This window comes from Mytilus galloprovincialis, chromosome 7 (genome assembly GCF_965363235.1).
Source record: "Mytilus galloprovincialis chromosome 7, xbMytGall1.hap1.1, whole genome shotgun sequence".
Classification (NCBI taxonomy): domain Eukaryota; kingdom Metazoa; phylum Mollusca; class Bivalvia; order Mytilida; family Mytilidae; genus Mytilus; species Mytilus galloprovincialis.
The window spans coordinates 62,075,886-62,092,546 of NC_134844.1; the positions used below are offsets into that span (position 1 = coordinate 62,075,886).

A 16,661-nucleotide genomic window follows, 5' to 3' on the forward strand; every position below is an offset into this window, starting at 1 on the left:
GCGATAGTATTAGGCTTGCAATAATAAAAGCTTGCATTCATAACTTTGATAGAAATGTTCTTTCGTAAAAAAAAATCAATTCAACTAAGCAGATTTCAAATGTAAAAATGCATTGAAAAATGGAAAAATGTTGTATACGTATATCAGATATATAATTATAAATACATGTATGTTCTGACATGAAGTAATGTTTGCCTTATTTCAGTTTCTGTGAATGCCCATTGAATACAAGAATATATCATTTAATTTGTTTTTTAATTTTTAAGCAGGATTCCAGGGTTAAATTGACAGTTTAATACTGCTATGAAAGGCTATTTCTTGATTTCGTATCCTTTAAAAATAAAAGTTTTATGTTTAAATCAGTGTTCCAGCTAGGATTTGAAAATAGAGGGGCGCGTTTTTAAAAAGGGCACTTTAGCGCGTTCTCACTGAAAAAAAATCAAATACTTAATATTACCACATAGACATATTTCTTGATGCATGGTGGGTCTAAGATGAATTTGCAACGTGATGCGCTGCGTTGTTTTGTAGAATTATTTTTATTACACTTGTGAAATGAATTGTGCATGTCAGTTTAAAAACTTCACATAAATCTGCAATACAGTCAGGAACAATACTTAACATTTTCTCTGAAGGCCAGCCTGGATTCAAAAGTTTTTACAAGGGCCCTGTAGAATTTTTTTAGGCCTTACCAGGTTTGTTTTTACTGCAGGCACATACATACTAATAGTCTTGAATGTTCTTATATAAAAGCCAAAAATATATGTTTGAAATACCTTATACATGTAGCTTGTTTCTTATTATGATGGAAATAATAAAGGAATTAAATAAACATGAGTTTTTCAGAATTAAAATCCATTTAACCATGTATTTTCAGACTGGTGAACTTTATATATATTTGTAATATTATTGAAAAAAAAAACAAAAAAAAACAGCCCCCCTTTCCATACCCCTAGATGTAAATTATTTTAATAAAAAAAGTATTATCAGTTTCACCCCAAGAAATTATTATAATTTTTCATGAATAAATCTTAGAAGTTGTAATCAAAATGATTTCCAAAATGAAATTCCTACTGTCTATAAATAACAATGAAATGTAACTGTTTCCTGTTAATAAGGGGTTTCCCGAATTTTCCCGCCAAAAAGCACATGGCTTTGAACAATTGTAAACAAAGCATTCAATTTGTGATCATGGATTACAGTTTTAATTAATTTAATTTGGATATAGATATTCAACTTAAGGTACAGTCAAGCAATGTTTTTACTTTCTTCTGGATTAAAACTAGTTTGAAAGATCAGTTTCAACATTGTGAATATTCAGTGACCCATAAATTTTTTGAACTCTGCTACGGAGGTCAAAGTTACATCATGTTTCATGCATTTGCGTGTTGACCTATTGGAATGATTCTTTTTAAATGACATAATAAATAACAAATACAATAGAAATGAACACCGTTCACATTTATTTTATAAATTATATTTTGCATCGTCAGGTGTTAAAATAATCAATTTATTTAACTTCGATGTTTGGTGCTTCAGGGTAAAGGGATTAGACAGGGTCGTAAATTTCACCTGATTAAGTAATTGACTCTAATCAAATAGGTGATTATAATCAGGTAACAAGTGTCAACAATTTTAATCTGTTGTCTTAATGAAGTGTGTGTATAAAGAATTCAACAAAATGGCGACGATATGAGGAAAAAAGATCGTTTTTTAAACTTTTTTTCAAAAGGGCACAGAGGGGCGCTTAAAAAAGGCAGAGGGGCGCAAAATTTCGGGGGCGGGGCGCGGCGCCCCTCCATTTTATGCTAGCTGGAACACTGTAAATAATTGTTTGTTCAAAAACTTCCATAAAACTTGTTGCAAGCATGAATATTGAAATTTATTCTAACTCTTTTTAAACATTTTCCCCCCCTCCAAATGATGCTTAATAAAAATTCTGAAACTATTCAAAAGCATTATTCTTTTCTTTTTTTTTTAAAACATGAAATCAACAGTACAATAAAAAGTTTCAATACTTAATATTTATTATAAAATAATATCTACGAAAAATAAATTGAAACTAATTACCAATTATTTTGAATTTTTAACTTTTTTACGCTTGCTAGAAAAAGCACTAGATCTAACAAAATTTTACTTTGTAACAATCAAGGCTGATCATTAAACAACAAACGCTTCCAGTTGAACTGAATACATACACAGTACACACAAGGTGCTTTAGCCTAACATATTCTAGGTGATTTTTCACATTGAATGCTTGTGAAAGTCAGTGATTTACTCTAAAACATCTATTTGTACACTGTAAATCAAGTTATTGACACAGATATCTTTTTTTTTTGCATTTAGTCACTTCTAGGCCACTTTGCAGCAATTAAATTTCAAGATTATCAAATTCACTTGATGAATTTAGATAAGGAAGGATACAAGTTTTTTGTTTGCAACAAAATATTTCCGTGAAGTTTTTTTCTACTTGTGAAAACAACTAACTTAAGAATAGTAGTTGGCTCACAGTATTCTAGGTATAGGTGATATTAAAAGCCTGGTTTAGAATAAAAGTGGCAACATCTCAAATTGCCATCATTCACTTCGTTTCACAGTAATTCATTCCACACCACCTAACTTGATATTTAACTGACACACCTTGCATGTACTGTAGATGATCCCTGTGCTTAAGACAACATTTAACACATAGATATGGTAACATTTATGCCAAGATTTCCATGATCTGCAAATAAAATTGCAATGTTTGTATCAAATACTAAACAATCACTTGCAGCTATAGCTGACTGAACACCATCATGGATGCTACGAGGAGTTGCCTCCCATGAAAGCCTTCTTCTGTGGCCATTCAACTCTAATCTGTAGGAAAAGAAAGAATGTTATTAATCAATTATTTTTATATATCACCTCAATTGAAGATCATGTTTAAAAACAAATTTCTAGCATTTTCTCATTATACCAATTAATAAATGTTAATGATAAAATCTAATTACAACTGATCAAGTAACAAAATCTAATAACAACTGTTCAAATAACAAAATCTAATTACAACTGTTCAAGTAACAAAATCTAATAACAACTGTTCAAGTAACAAAATCTAATTACAACTGTTCAAGTAACAAAATCTAATTACAACTGTTCAAGTAACAAAATCTAATAACAACTGTTCAAGTAACAAAATCTAATTACAACTGTTCAAGTAACAAAATCTAATTACAACTGTTCAAGTAACAAAATGTAATAACAACTGTTCAAGTAACAAAATCCAATAATTTAATTTTGGATGTAACACGTCTTCTGATTGGCTGACGTTATTTTGATATGAGCCCATAGACATAATTTAGTCATGTGGCCGTGACGTCATCATTGTTTTTTCATGGTTTTCTACGGTTTAAAATGGAATTCAGAATTAAATTATAAAAAATGACTGTAATATTTTTTCTGTCTATTTGAAATAACATAAAAAATGTGGTGCACACTGTTAAATAACCCGCTACGCGGGTTATTCAGTGTGCACCAAATTTTTTTTGTTATTTCTTCATAGACAGAAAAAATATTGCAGTCATTTCTTAAATAACAACTGTTCAAGTAACAAAAACTAATAACAACTATTCAAGTAACAAAAATTAATTACAACTATTCAAGTAACAAAATCTAAATGTGACCGTTCAAGTAACAAAATTATAACTTTGCAATGACCTAGTTTTCGACTCAGAATAATAAATTTCTTTTCCTTTATACTATGTCATGATTTCATTTGGTTTCATTATGAATTCATAGATTTTCGTTACTCAGTACAATTCTCATGAACACTTTTCTGCTTTCATTTTTTCTGCAATTGTATTATTCTGTTTACTGTTTAACTCAAAAATTATTGTGTGCATTGATCATTGCGATTTTTCAAGAATGGACAAAAATGTGAGTTTATTTATTGGGATTTTGAAAAAATACCTCACACAGATCTATGTTTCAGATATCAAAATGCATGTTCTTATCATCCAATCGCATTACTTGCATTAATTATAATTTCTGAATTTACCCTATCATTCTGTAAGTGTTATCAGCATCTTATAAAATTCTTGTATTTTCCACATTTATTCTTAGGGCTATTCCAGAAAAAAATGTATGGGGGTGTTGAAAGGCAGTTTTTGTCAGCACCCGCCACCCAGACAATTGTATTTGAGAATTATAGTGCATTATAGTGTGAAAAGTTGCTCTGATATCCATCACCCATGTATTATTAATATAATGTGCCTTCCAACCCCCCCTCCCCATACATTTTTACCTGAATAGTTCTTAATTCTTTTGCACCCCATTATTCTCTATTCTGCATTTTTTATATTCTCTCTATCCTGTAAACCCCATCCAGACCCTTTTTATGATTTTTGCTAGCATCTTTTGATGTTGAAAATCAATTGTTCAATCCTTTGCATCCCCTTTTTAAAATCTTACCTGTATGCAAAGTTTTCTGCCTGTTTGCGAGTCCCTATTAATTGGACTATTGCATAAAACATTTGCTGGCCTTCCATTTTTTCTTGTTTTTCTAAAACTAACATAAAGTTGTGACCAAAACATGATTGCATCATCACCCAATCGACAGCTCCTGGTAAGTTTATGTCTGTTGCTAAAAATACTATATCTTCTCCTGTAACAGAAATTCAAAGAAGTAGAGGTCATTTACACCAATAATATCAATTGTTTGAGTCTATAGATCTAATGTGATCTAATGTGTCTGTTTTGCTTAATTTATTATTTTTACAGTATAACAAGAAAAATAATATATATTTTCTACATATTTCAAAAATAATTTAGACTGAAATAGGAATAGATTTCATTAAAATCCGTTTTTCTAGAATTTTTTCATATTCTAAACCTTTTTCCTTGATCATGTTGATTAACTATGCCAGCACATTTGTTATAGCATGAGCCATGTGTTAATTATAATTGACTTATATAGAAAGCATAAATTAGACCCAGATTTTTGGATATATGCTAAAAGAAGAGCTTTTTTCTGATCACAGAGATCTCGGGATATAAATATGTATGCTAAAAGAAGCTTTTTTTTTACGATCACACCAAATTACAAATTCTTTTATGTTTTTTATTCCTGAAAAAGTTGGTAGGGGGCCTTGGTACAATAGTCATTACTGTAAATTGGGAAATTTTGGCGTCAAGATATTTTGGCAGTTTTCTCTCGTATATCGTGGTTTAAAGCTTATAAAATCTGTCTCATCAATAAATGCCACACAGATTTCTTTTTTATTCATATATTTAACATTTTTTGTTACCTTGCAGAGTTGTTATACTTTTGTGTTGCTGCATCAAATGATTCATTACTGCTTCTAAAGATCCTTGCCATTTACAGGAGGCACCGGGACAGGGACAACAGTATGGTCTGAAAAGAGATATCAAACTTAATATTTATAATAACCACATTTATTATTGTGATTTTTAAAGAATAAACAAAAGTTTGACATTGTTTATTGAGTTTTAAGGAAAATCCTAATATATATGAATCAAAATATCTTATTATTGTGATATTCATCAATTTACAGTATTCAGTTTTTAAAAACCTCAAAATAATTTCTGAATTCAGTTTTCTATATTGACAAAATTAAATGAAGGGCATTTATGACCTTTTATACGCCACATGTACATGTACATGTACAATACTCACTGAAATTAATCTCATGAGGTCAGAGTAGAGCATAACTAAAATTAACTCTTTCCCCCATGTTTGAAAAGTAGAATTTAAAATTTTAATTTTCAGAAATTGACAACTTGTCCAATACTAAATTTTATACGGGAAAGAAAGTTGGGGAAATTTACAACAGTACACAGTGATCTTTACTCTGATAGTTAAGTAATGTTATTGTTAATGCAGAGGACAAGATCTGATCATAGATCAATCTTTCTTATTATTCCTAAATTCCTGTATATAGTAAAAAGAGTAATTATTCTATTAAATTCTTCTGCTTGTTGAGAATGAGTTCAAGGCCAAAGACAAAATAAACATTGTTTGATGTTCCTACCTTAGTAAGAAGCAGTCTACCTACTCAACCCTTCAAGGTATTGGAAAGTAATATTCACAGGGATGATTCCAGGTGTTTTCAAATGGGTCCCTTGAACATCAAATTTGGGAATTTTTATTCTAATTGGGAATTTTTTAAGCATAAAATCTCAGACGAAATAACATTATTTTCCTGTAAAAACAGAAAATGTATATTATTAAGTTTAACCTGTACACTGATGTTCATGTAAGTTGTAACATTTTGAATAATTCTGAGGGGGTGGACAGGGGGGTACCCTTCTCCCACCCCTCTTCTCCTTTCTCCTTTCTCCCATTAGAATAAAACATCTCCTTTTGCGATATTTTTTCTTGAAATATTAGAAAATTTTTTAAAAGGAGAGATATTTTATTTTTTCTCCTTTCTCAAACTTTTTCTCCTTTCTCCCAACCTTCCTCTCCTTTCTCCCACCCCCTTTCTCCTTTCTCCTACCCCTTTCTCCCTGTCTCCATTACCCCTGTCCTCCCCCTCAATTCTGGATGGGCTACTGTTATTACATGAATATCATTGAACATGATGCACTAGTCTGTCATCTTAGCTTTAGTTACCTAGGCCTATTACAAAAACATATATTTCAGCTAACATAAACCACTGAAAAAAATCATTCATCGGGTATTTTTTCAACAGCAGGTCATCTCTATATCTTGATTCAAATGGATTTCAAAATGAACTGGTCAATTGTCGAATTCAGAAAAGCAATTACAAAAGTTCATATACTTAATTGATAAGATATTTAAAGCATTGAACCAGTATTCTTTAAAATTATTTGGATCATCTTCAAAACTTTTGAAATAGTTCCATAATGATGGCATCGTATTTCATGAATGGTCTATCATCAACATTATTTTCAAAAAACGCTCAAACTTTTGTCTTTTGAGGAAATAATTTCTTTTACAAAACAAGTTTTCATCATATTATATAACCGGCTCTGCTGGGCGATCTGCTTTTACGAGATCGGCGCCCATTAAACTTTATCCATCAATGTTATATCAAAATTTGAATTTGTTCTCTGCCAAGGTCTGCTTTGACACCCATTTTTATCAACCTGCTGGGCGATCTGCTTTTACAAGATCAAATACTCCAATAACATATTAATCAATTGAATTCGGCTGCTAAAATTGTTTGCCACATGTTGACATAATTAAATCGTTGTTAATAAAATGCGATCATAAACAGCATTCTTATCCGGATTTTAAAACGTTTTGACAACAAACTATGAAAAATTATAGTTGCCTTAATCGGTGACAGAAACTTTTCCGGAAATATCGATTTTTATTTTATTTTCCTGAATTGGGAATTCATTTTCATATACTTTTTTTTGAGGCCGCTAAGCGGCCCTAAACTATATAGTGGACTCATCCCTGATTCAACACAGAATTTTTTAAGGGTGACCAAAATCTGATGGATCTCGAACAAACCTGTATAGGATATTAATTTATAAGATAGAGTTATCTCCCTTGGGCAGTCAATTTTTTAAAACTTGTATATTTAAAGCAAGAAAGCATATTTATTTTTCTTCAGCTAATCTTGACTTCAATGCTATAATGGCATCTTAATTGTCTGTCTTAACATAATAGATGTCCACTATTTATAAAAGTGTAATTTGATGGAAAATGAAAATCTCAAATGTCTGTTATTTTCATAATACTGCATGTTCCAATCCTCTAGGGAGAAACTATTGTTAGTCCTTGAACTGTAGTTTTCTTAGTTTAGTTCATGAGATGACAGGTTATATTGTTTTCAGAGTCAGCCAACAAGAAATAAACTCATCATAGATACCAGGACTAAATTTTATATATACACCAGACGCGCATTTCGTCTTGAAAAGACTCATCAGTGACGCTCGAATCCAAAAAAGTTAAAAAATAGTTAAATAAAGTACGAAGTTGAAGAGCATTGAGAACCAAAATTCCAAAAAGTGTTGCCAAATACAGCTAAGGTAATCTATGCCTGAGGTAGAAAAGCCTTAGTATTTCAAAAAGTTCAAAGTTATTTTTGAAGTAAAAGAATGTCGTTATCAAGTTTTGACACAAAACAACTATATAAAACACTTATCTAAGTACAACCCCTGATTATTATACACTTGCAACGAGGTATTTCACAACATCATCAAACCAGCTTAATGGGAAATGGGAGATGCATATGTTTTATCTGCCTTTTTATAGTACAGTCATTGGACAAAAGTGAGTTCCCAGTCTAAAAATGTTCTATCATTTCAACTAAAAGCAATACCAAGTAACCCCACATCTGATTTATATGAAATAAATACATAAAATGTAGAAATCTACGAAGTTTTATTGTTTATTCGGCCCTTATATAATTCATGCTCATTTTAATTTATTACTGAGATAAACACAAAGAAAAATATTTATTGAAAAGTTATCTATACATGTATATTCTAACCAAATTAAAATTGAAATATTTGGATTTGTGTTTAACCCATCAGATAATGAAAACCAAACTTGTGAAAATTATGGCCAAATAAACAATAAATCTTCAGACATTTCTACATCTTTTGGTATCTATTTTATAAAAATCGCTCATACAGTTACTTGGTAATAATTTTTTGAAAAAATATTGATTTTAGTTGAAATGATAGAACATTTTTTGAGTGAGAACTCACTTTTGTCCCATGAGTGTAGATAAATCTGTTACCTGTGTTCACATATATCCTCATGATCTGTTTTATCTGTGTGTAACAAGGTGACAGGACAACCACTGTTAGAATATTTACATGGAAACATCACAGTACTGGCTACTTTCTCCATAGCTAAATTTCTTATATTTCCTATAAAAAAAATATACATATAATTATGTTCCAAGTCACAACAGTCAATTCAAAAAGATACATTGTATTATCAAAACATTTTGGACATTTTTTCCATATGAGGGTCTAATTTAACTTTTAAGTCAAATCAAAATCAAGGCTTTTATTTTGGTATAATAGCTTTTCATCCTGTTAGTAGCTGCACTGTAGAGGGTTTTTACTGTGTGATTTTATTTTCTGATATATGGTATAGATAGGTAAGGGGGAAGGTTTTGGCTTGGGTAAAAGTCTTCGAACTTTACCATATTTTGTACCAAATAAAGCTAGCTTGACCGTTTCTGTTCGTTTATGTTTGTAGTTTTTTGATTGTTTGTTTTTTCCTCAGAGGAGTCATCCTTTGGTGATAGTTGTACTCTATTGAACAATCTAGTATCTTTGTTGTGTCAAATTTAACTTTTTATGCACTGTTTACATATCATTAAAATGGAAATACATGTGTTACCTAAAGGTTTTTGGTTTAATTTTTTCTGTTATGTTAATGCTAGCTTCTTCCATTCTTTTAAAAACAATAATTGTGAAAGCATTGTTGACAATGACTGAATTTGAATTTCAAAATAAAATTTGGTAATACTGTCATCTTATTTTTATTCATTGGTACCAATTTTCATTGTTGTGCATGGGCAACAAATTCAATTTGTATGAAATCTTACGAACACTGTGTCTAAATTAAAACATGTAATGTCAAGAAGATTTTAACTTACCGAGGGGACCTCTGCATGTTGGACAGAGGTTTAACTTCTGTCTACAGGACTGGCAGACAATATGTCCACTCTGGCACTGCATGATAGGTGGGAGTGCATAGTCAAAACACACTGGACACTCAAACAGGGAAGCAAGGTCCTGATTGTTACTACTTCCTGCTGCAGCTAAAATATACAATGTACAGGGTTATAAATAGTTTAAGGCAAATGCATCTTTTTATTTGATTAATAAACTGCAGACACAGAGATATAGATGTCTTGCCTTTGTGTAATGTTGATAGCGTAAGGCCAAAAGAAATATTTGTGTTTCCTTTTACATCTTTGAAAAAATATAGGGTAGGTAGGATTTTTTTTTACCATTTTTTTATATCGAGTGTATGGGAGGGACATTCTGACTTTAATAGTGCTAAATGAAAAATGACAAAAAACAACTTTAGCATAGTCTTTTTTTTTAGCTAAAAAAATAGGGAGGGTGAGGTAAGAGGAAACACGTTTTTTTTTATTTGGCCTCATGCAACACATGCAAATGTTGAAATTATCATAGTATATTTTTACATGACATGCATGCATGAGAACTACAATGTTGATGTATGCAAAAAAATGTCATTAACTACTGGAAACTGATTGTATGCAAAAAAATTAACTACTGGAAACTTGACTTATTTAAATTTTAAATATGAACAAACAACACAAATTTGGGTTTAATAATCAAAATATCAAAATGTAAAATGCAAAGCTTGTTTTTTCTTCTACTTTAGTAACACCTACATGACCTATATATTCACATTTTTAGTGATAATATAAAATTATACATCACCATAATTTGTGAATTAAATTTTTAAAACAGGGGAAAATCTTCATCTTATTATTTTATATTTTTATTATTTCTCCAACATACCAAGAGCTGCTGCAGTATTAGCTGGGGCAGCGGCTGCATGCTGCCTTTGCTTGCCTGACGATGATGTTTGCCTACTCAAACTCATGGTTATCACTTGTGAGCTGATGGATACATCAAAATATCAAATACATCTGAAAATGTAAAAAAAATAATGATAATTAATTTGGAAGGACATAAATGGATAAGTATTCAGTAAAGTGCTGTTTCAATGGGTGTCCCAGAAAAATGCTTTTTTTTCATATTTTAAATTATTTTGAGTTTTAATGCAGGTAGCTAATCAATTCACTGTATGATGAAGAGATAATATAAACAGTCTCATATGAAAAGTTTATTGTTGAATAAAGTATTTTACAAATGAAGTGTTGAATTCCCTATTTTTTGCATGCTTATTTTGTGACATGGTCGAATGACCCAAAATCAAAATTGTTTTATAAACCTTTTTTTATGAATGTCAACTAGGTAAAAAGGATTTTCAGGTAATACAATAGGTTTGTCAAGGTTTAGGGCATTAAAACATGAAAAATCTTCAATAATAAGGATTAAAAACAATTTTAAATGGTCACGTTGTCGGACTAACATTTTCTGTCTTCTTCCTAAGTGAAAATGAAATATAAGTTATGTAACAATAGAGGGCAATTAAATGCACAAAATATCTTGAGGCTTGAGCTTATTAACTAAAATGTGATAATTCATCAAGAAGTTACAGCAGAAAGTTTTATTTTTTTCAGGAATTGTCATTAAAGTTTACTCTTGAAAAATCTGTCCAACCGTTACGGGCGAAAATTTCAATTTTCATTTGCAAGTTGCCAACTCAGTTTAAGTTTTTTTTAATGTTTATGACAACAAATTTTACGACAATTGCAATGCACATACAGTATTGCTGTCAACTGTTCCTTTTTACTCGAGGTCAACCACATCGAAGGGGTGAACGCTCTTTCTGTCCAACCAAGAGATGGAAGTTACATCCGAATTAATGTTACGTCCAACATCCAAGATATTCTCTACAATGGCTATCACAAGTCACGGAATCAATTTGCTTCCACTTTGACAATAACTTAACCTTAAATACTACCATATATATGAAAAATAAAGAGGTTTTAAACTGTTGACAGTCTAAATTTGACATAATTTTGAAAATTACATGTAGGACGTAACAAGAGTCCGATAATGTTCTGTTGGACGAACCTTAGGACAAAATCTTCTAATGTCGGACGTAACAGCTTTTTAAAAGTAAAAAGAAACTTGTTAACAACTAACAAGTCCACATAAATTTAAAAATAGTTCTCAGACCCTTCCTCAACTCTTCTTAAGAGGTGCCCATTTTTAAATTGCCATTAGAATCAGTAAAATAATGAATTCTGTCCTATCTTTGTCCGACAGGGAATATAATCTGTCCTATGTTTGTCCTACAACAAATGAATTCTGTCACTGTTCATCCAACAGTTTTTTTATGGTTTTGTTTTATCCATTTATTTAATAGTGAACCATTTTACCTCTTGCTGAGGAACACCAGCTGTAGATATTAGTATAAACAGCATAGTTTTGATTTTGTTTTTGACTTTGAATGATGCAAATGGAACAAATTCTCATCCAAAAATGTCCCCGTTTGTCCGACATATTTTAAGATTTTTCAAACTTATAAGTTAGTTTTTGAAAAATTTAACAAAATGATATACTTGAATTGAAGATCTTATGAACTGTCAGAGAAAAATTAATATATTTATTAACAAAGCCTTCATATAAAAGGAAAATATTCAATTTTCAATGTCCTGTTACGTCCAACATGCTATTTATGTCTAATTTTATATTTTCTGACTAAAAAACTATCTTTTTATATGTAAAACCCTAAACAAGAATCATTCTCCTTTCAGAAAATCATGTTATTATGATTGAAACAGCTACTTTTAAAATCATACATGTTGTCACACACTAACAACACTATACTGAATACTTAGCCATATATATAGAAATTGACTCAGATTTTTTAATATCTGTAAATCAAAAGAATTATTGTTATATGTTAATCAATGCGTCTTTATACTGATTAACATGTCCACAATTTTAAAGTTTTTCTATTCTGGTACAAATGCTAGACTGTTTCATAGATAACACAAGAGTGCACACGCTGAAATGTCTCGCCTTCTATACTAATCATTGATATTATGTTGATAGTCCTAAGTAAAAAGCTAAGTTTTATAACAACTGTACCATAAACTTAACATTAACCAAGATAACTAAACAAAGACCAATGAACCTTGAAAATGAGGTCAAGGTCAGATGAACCATGCCAGGCAGACATGTACAGCTAACAATGCTTCTATACAACATATATAGTTGACCTATTACTTATAGTTTAAGAAAAATAGACCAAAACACAAAAACTTAACACTGTGCAATGAACCGTGAAAATGAGGTATCGGTCAAATAAAACCTGCGCGACTGACATAAAGATCATTAAATATTTCCATACACCAAATATAGTTGACCTATGGCATATAGTATTAGATAAAAAGACCAAAACTCAAAAACTTAACTTTGACCACTGAACCATGAAAATGAGGTCAAGGTCACATGACATCTGCCCGCTAGACATGTACACCTTACAATCATTCCATACAACAAATATAGTAGACCTATTGCATATAGTATGAGAACAACAGACCAAAACACAAAAACTTAACTATAACCACTGAACCATGAAAATGAGGTCAAGGTCAGATGACACCTGCCAGTTGGACATGTACACCTTACAGTCCTTCCATACACCGAATATACTAGCCCTATTGCTTATAGTATCTGAGATATGGACTTGACCACCAAAACTTAACCTTGTTCACTGATCCATGAAATGAGGTCGAGGTCAAGTGAAAACTGTCTGACAGACATTAGGACCTTGCAAGGTACGCACATATCAAATATAGTTATCCTATTACTTATAATAAGAGAGAATTCAACATTACAAAAAATTTGAACTTTTTTTTCAAGTGTTCACTGAACCATGAAAATGAGGTCAAGGATATTGGACATGTGACTGACCGAAACTTCGTAACATGAGGCATCTATATACAAAGTATGAAGCATCCAGGTCTTCCACCCTCTAAAATATAAAGCTTTTAAGAAGTTAGCTAACGCCGCCGCCGTAGCCGCCGCCGCCGCCGGATCACTATCCCTATGTCGAGCTTTCTGCAACAAAAGTTGCAGGCTCGACAAAAATCATGAAAAGGGGATGTTATCTATATTTTTGCACATCATGCACATTGAAATTTGGGAATCCAGTAACTAATATAAATAAAGACTACACATATACTACTTTAGTCTTCATCACATTTATTTAGTTAAGTGTTAAACCCAATTACTTTAATTTGAATACTGTGGATTCATTTATTTTCGTTGGATACCAATTTTCGTGGATTTCGTTGGTACAGGGGACAATAACATGCACATTGTGTCATAGGAAATGTATGGCAAATTTACAAATTTGAACAGCATGTTCTATTACCATGATTATTTCACCATGTCAACAACACTGTTGAACCCATCATTGCAGACTATACTACATGTACATGTACGTACTACAAATGTATGCTGGCCATGCGTAGTAAACAAAATACAAATGTAGGCTGGTTATAATTAGTTTTGTAATTATATATTTAACAGAATATCTTTAAAGGAAGTGCACTCATGTATTATATGGAAATAATTGATCTGACAATTGGTGGGTTTTTAAACCTAACGAAAAGAAACAACAAAACCAAGGTTGTAATTATTCCATTACACTTTGTATTAATCCGTAAACTGCAATTTGAAAATCTGTTTCGCTTGAACTTTTGTCATCATAGAACAATCCCTTTTCTATTGTGTCGTCAGATATTTTCTATTATGACATGTATGACATCAAAATTTTACAGAAACTTTAGAGGTGCCTAGACATGCTAGAAATGCACAAAATAGCGATTACCAAAAAATGATTAGGAAATAATTCATAGGGCTTGAATTTAGACTGATTTTACCATGGGTTTGCCGTAAAAGTGTGTATAATTACTTCATCTTAAATCATTAAATAAATATGTTTAAACTAATTACTTCATCTTTTCATGACGTTGGGTATCTCATTCATAAAAAAGCTTATGACGTGTGAGTACGATCCAAACAGCCCAAACAATATATTTATATTATATTAATGTTATCAGCTGTGTGTACTCACAGGGTTAGATTAAATTCATGTTAGAATTTAAGGTGTATTATGTACATGATGTATAAATGGCTGTGACTGCATGATATAAATTATGGAATCCGGGTCCGTTCGCGCCCATTCACGTTCGCACCCACTCATGTTCGCCCCCTTTCATTTTCGCACCCTACATGTTCGCACCCAAAGTCCGTTCGCACCCTACATGTTCGCGCCCAATTTTAATTGGTTTTGTGTTTAATAACTTTGTAATCAAGTTTTGGCAAGTAGTATTCTTATAAGTATAATTGTTTTCATGGTCTCAAAATAAAGTGAGACAGCATTTTTTTTTTGTGTTGAATAATTCTTAATCATGTTTTGGATAGTGTATTGTTAAAAAATAAAGTTGGATTCTGTCAACGTTTTATTCAGTTGTGTTGAATAATTGTTTATCATGTTTTGGTTAGTGTATTGCTATACACTTTTGTTTCATTGACTTGTTTCAAAATGAAGTGAGATTCTGACTACGTTTCTTTTTTTGTGTGTGTGTTGATTAAATTTTATCATGTATAGTGATATATAATAGTGTATTGTTTCATTATTTCAGATCAAAGGGACCAAGCTGTTAAAAACAATTATCTTTTGTGTTTTTCGTTTAAAATCTTCAATCTTTTACTCATACCAACAAGCTATAAATACATTCAGTATTTACACGAAAGCAATTAAAAACAACAATCATGATTTTCCAATTATTCAACTGGAATTTGAATTAAAATTGGGTGCGAACGTGTAGAGTGCGAACGGACCTTGGGTGCGAACGTGCGAGGTGCGAACGTGTAGGGTGCGAAAGTATATTGGGCGCGAACGGACCTGATACCTAAATTATGTTGTAAATAGACCAAATGTATGCCATCTCATTTGGAGTATGGTGGTAGTACAATGCATTGAGAATATTGCAGATGTTTATTTTCTTATCTGAAAAGGCATTGTTTTCGTGAAAGTAGAATCGTTAAAAAAGATGTCTGGTTTGTGAAAATGTTGTTAAAACCGTAAACAGAAATGGGCGATTTGTGCGTTTTATTGCGACTGGATTTTCATTATGACCATTAACACAGTACATTATGACATTTTTAACTATGTCTTCAGATTTTCTAAATATTAATTAGATATATCATAGTAAACACAGAACATTACATTCTATTTTCTTCTACGAGATAATTATTCTTCATTCTCCATTTATATGCGTTGTACGTCATCATTTCCGTTGTACATATCGTGGTTTTTATAAGTAGTTTTAGCGGGAAATTATGAATTGAAGTTTAAAATTAAATATGATATAATCTAAATTTATATATACTGTAGAAACACTAATTTTCGTGGGGTTAAAATTTCGCGTTTTTGTGTGTTAATAAGATTTCATTGGGATTTAATTTCGTGGATTCCAATAAATGGAATATATATTATTTAATTGTTAAATTTTCATGGACTCCATATATATATTCTTTCCACGAAATAAACGAAATTAAATCCGCCACGAAAATATCTGAATCTACAGTATATGTAGATGACGATTTCTCATTATACTTAGACTGACTTTAAAACTAAATGACTTGTCAGGGGCGTAGCTAGAAAGAAACGATGTGGAAGCAACTACCAAGAAAAATTTTTGGAACCCTATGCAGAAATTTTTTTTTTTTATGTTTTCGGTCATAGCTAGGACGGTTAAAAGAGGAGCTATATGTAGATAAAAATTTATGAATGTAAAACTATTAATAAATCTTCTGAATATAGTAATACATAAACAACACATATTTGTGATACAGAATTTACTCAAAATTGTCCAAAATCTGCTCTTCGGGTCTGGGCAGAAACAAACTTCTCTATTACTTTGTCAACATTCACACTGAAATCCCTATGAATATGCAGTAATGCTATGTAACTGTCGTTGTTCATTGTTGATCGTACATTTGTTTTTAATTACATACGTAGTACCGTGACT

The 16,661-nt window shown here is 31.1% G+C and overlaps 1 protein-coding gene across 1 annotated transcript; it reads right to left on the minus strand.

The window, feature by feature from the left end:
- Positions 1-2,478: 2,478 nt before the first annotated feature.
- Positions 2,479-15,927, minus strand: LOC143083429 (E3 ubiquitin-protein ligase Siah1-like). The gene is made up of 7 exons (XM_076259680.1): positions 15,857-15,927; positions 10,495-10,625; positions 9,597-9,761; positions 8,724-8,856; positions 5,289-5,395; positions 4,453-4,645; positions 2,479-2,859 (listed from the first exon to the last, which is right to left on the minus strand). Exons 2-7 carry the CDS (start codon positions 10,577-10,579, stop codon positions 2,682-2,684), a joined length of 861 nt encoding a protein of 286 aa, XP_076115795.1. The 5' UTR covers positions 10,580-10,625; positions 15,857-15,927; the 3' UTR covers positions 2,479-2,681.
- Between the last annotated feature and the right edge of the window lie 734 nt (positions 15,928-16,661).

Excerpts from the sequence above, each read along its gene's own strand:
- LOC143083429 (XM_076259680.1), bottom strand. The coding sequence starts at position 10,579 with ATGAGTTTGAGTAGGCAAACATCATCGTCAGGCAAGCAAAGGCAGCAT. Across the intron at positions 4,646-5,288 it reads AAGTATAACAACTCTGCAAG|GAGAAGATATAGTATTTTTA; the intron begins GTAACAAAAAAT and ends TTTCTGTTACAG. Across the intron at positions 2,860-4,452 it reads GCAGAAAACTTTGCATACAG|ATTAGAGTTGAATGGCCACA; the intron begins GTAAGATTTTAA and ends CTTTTCCTACAG.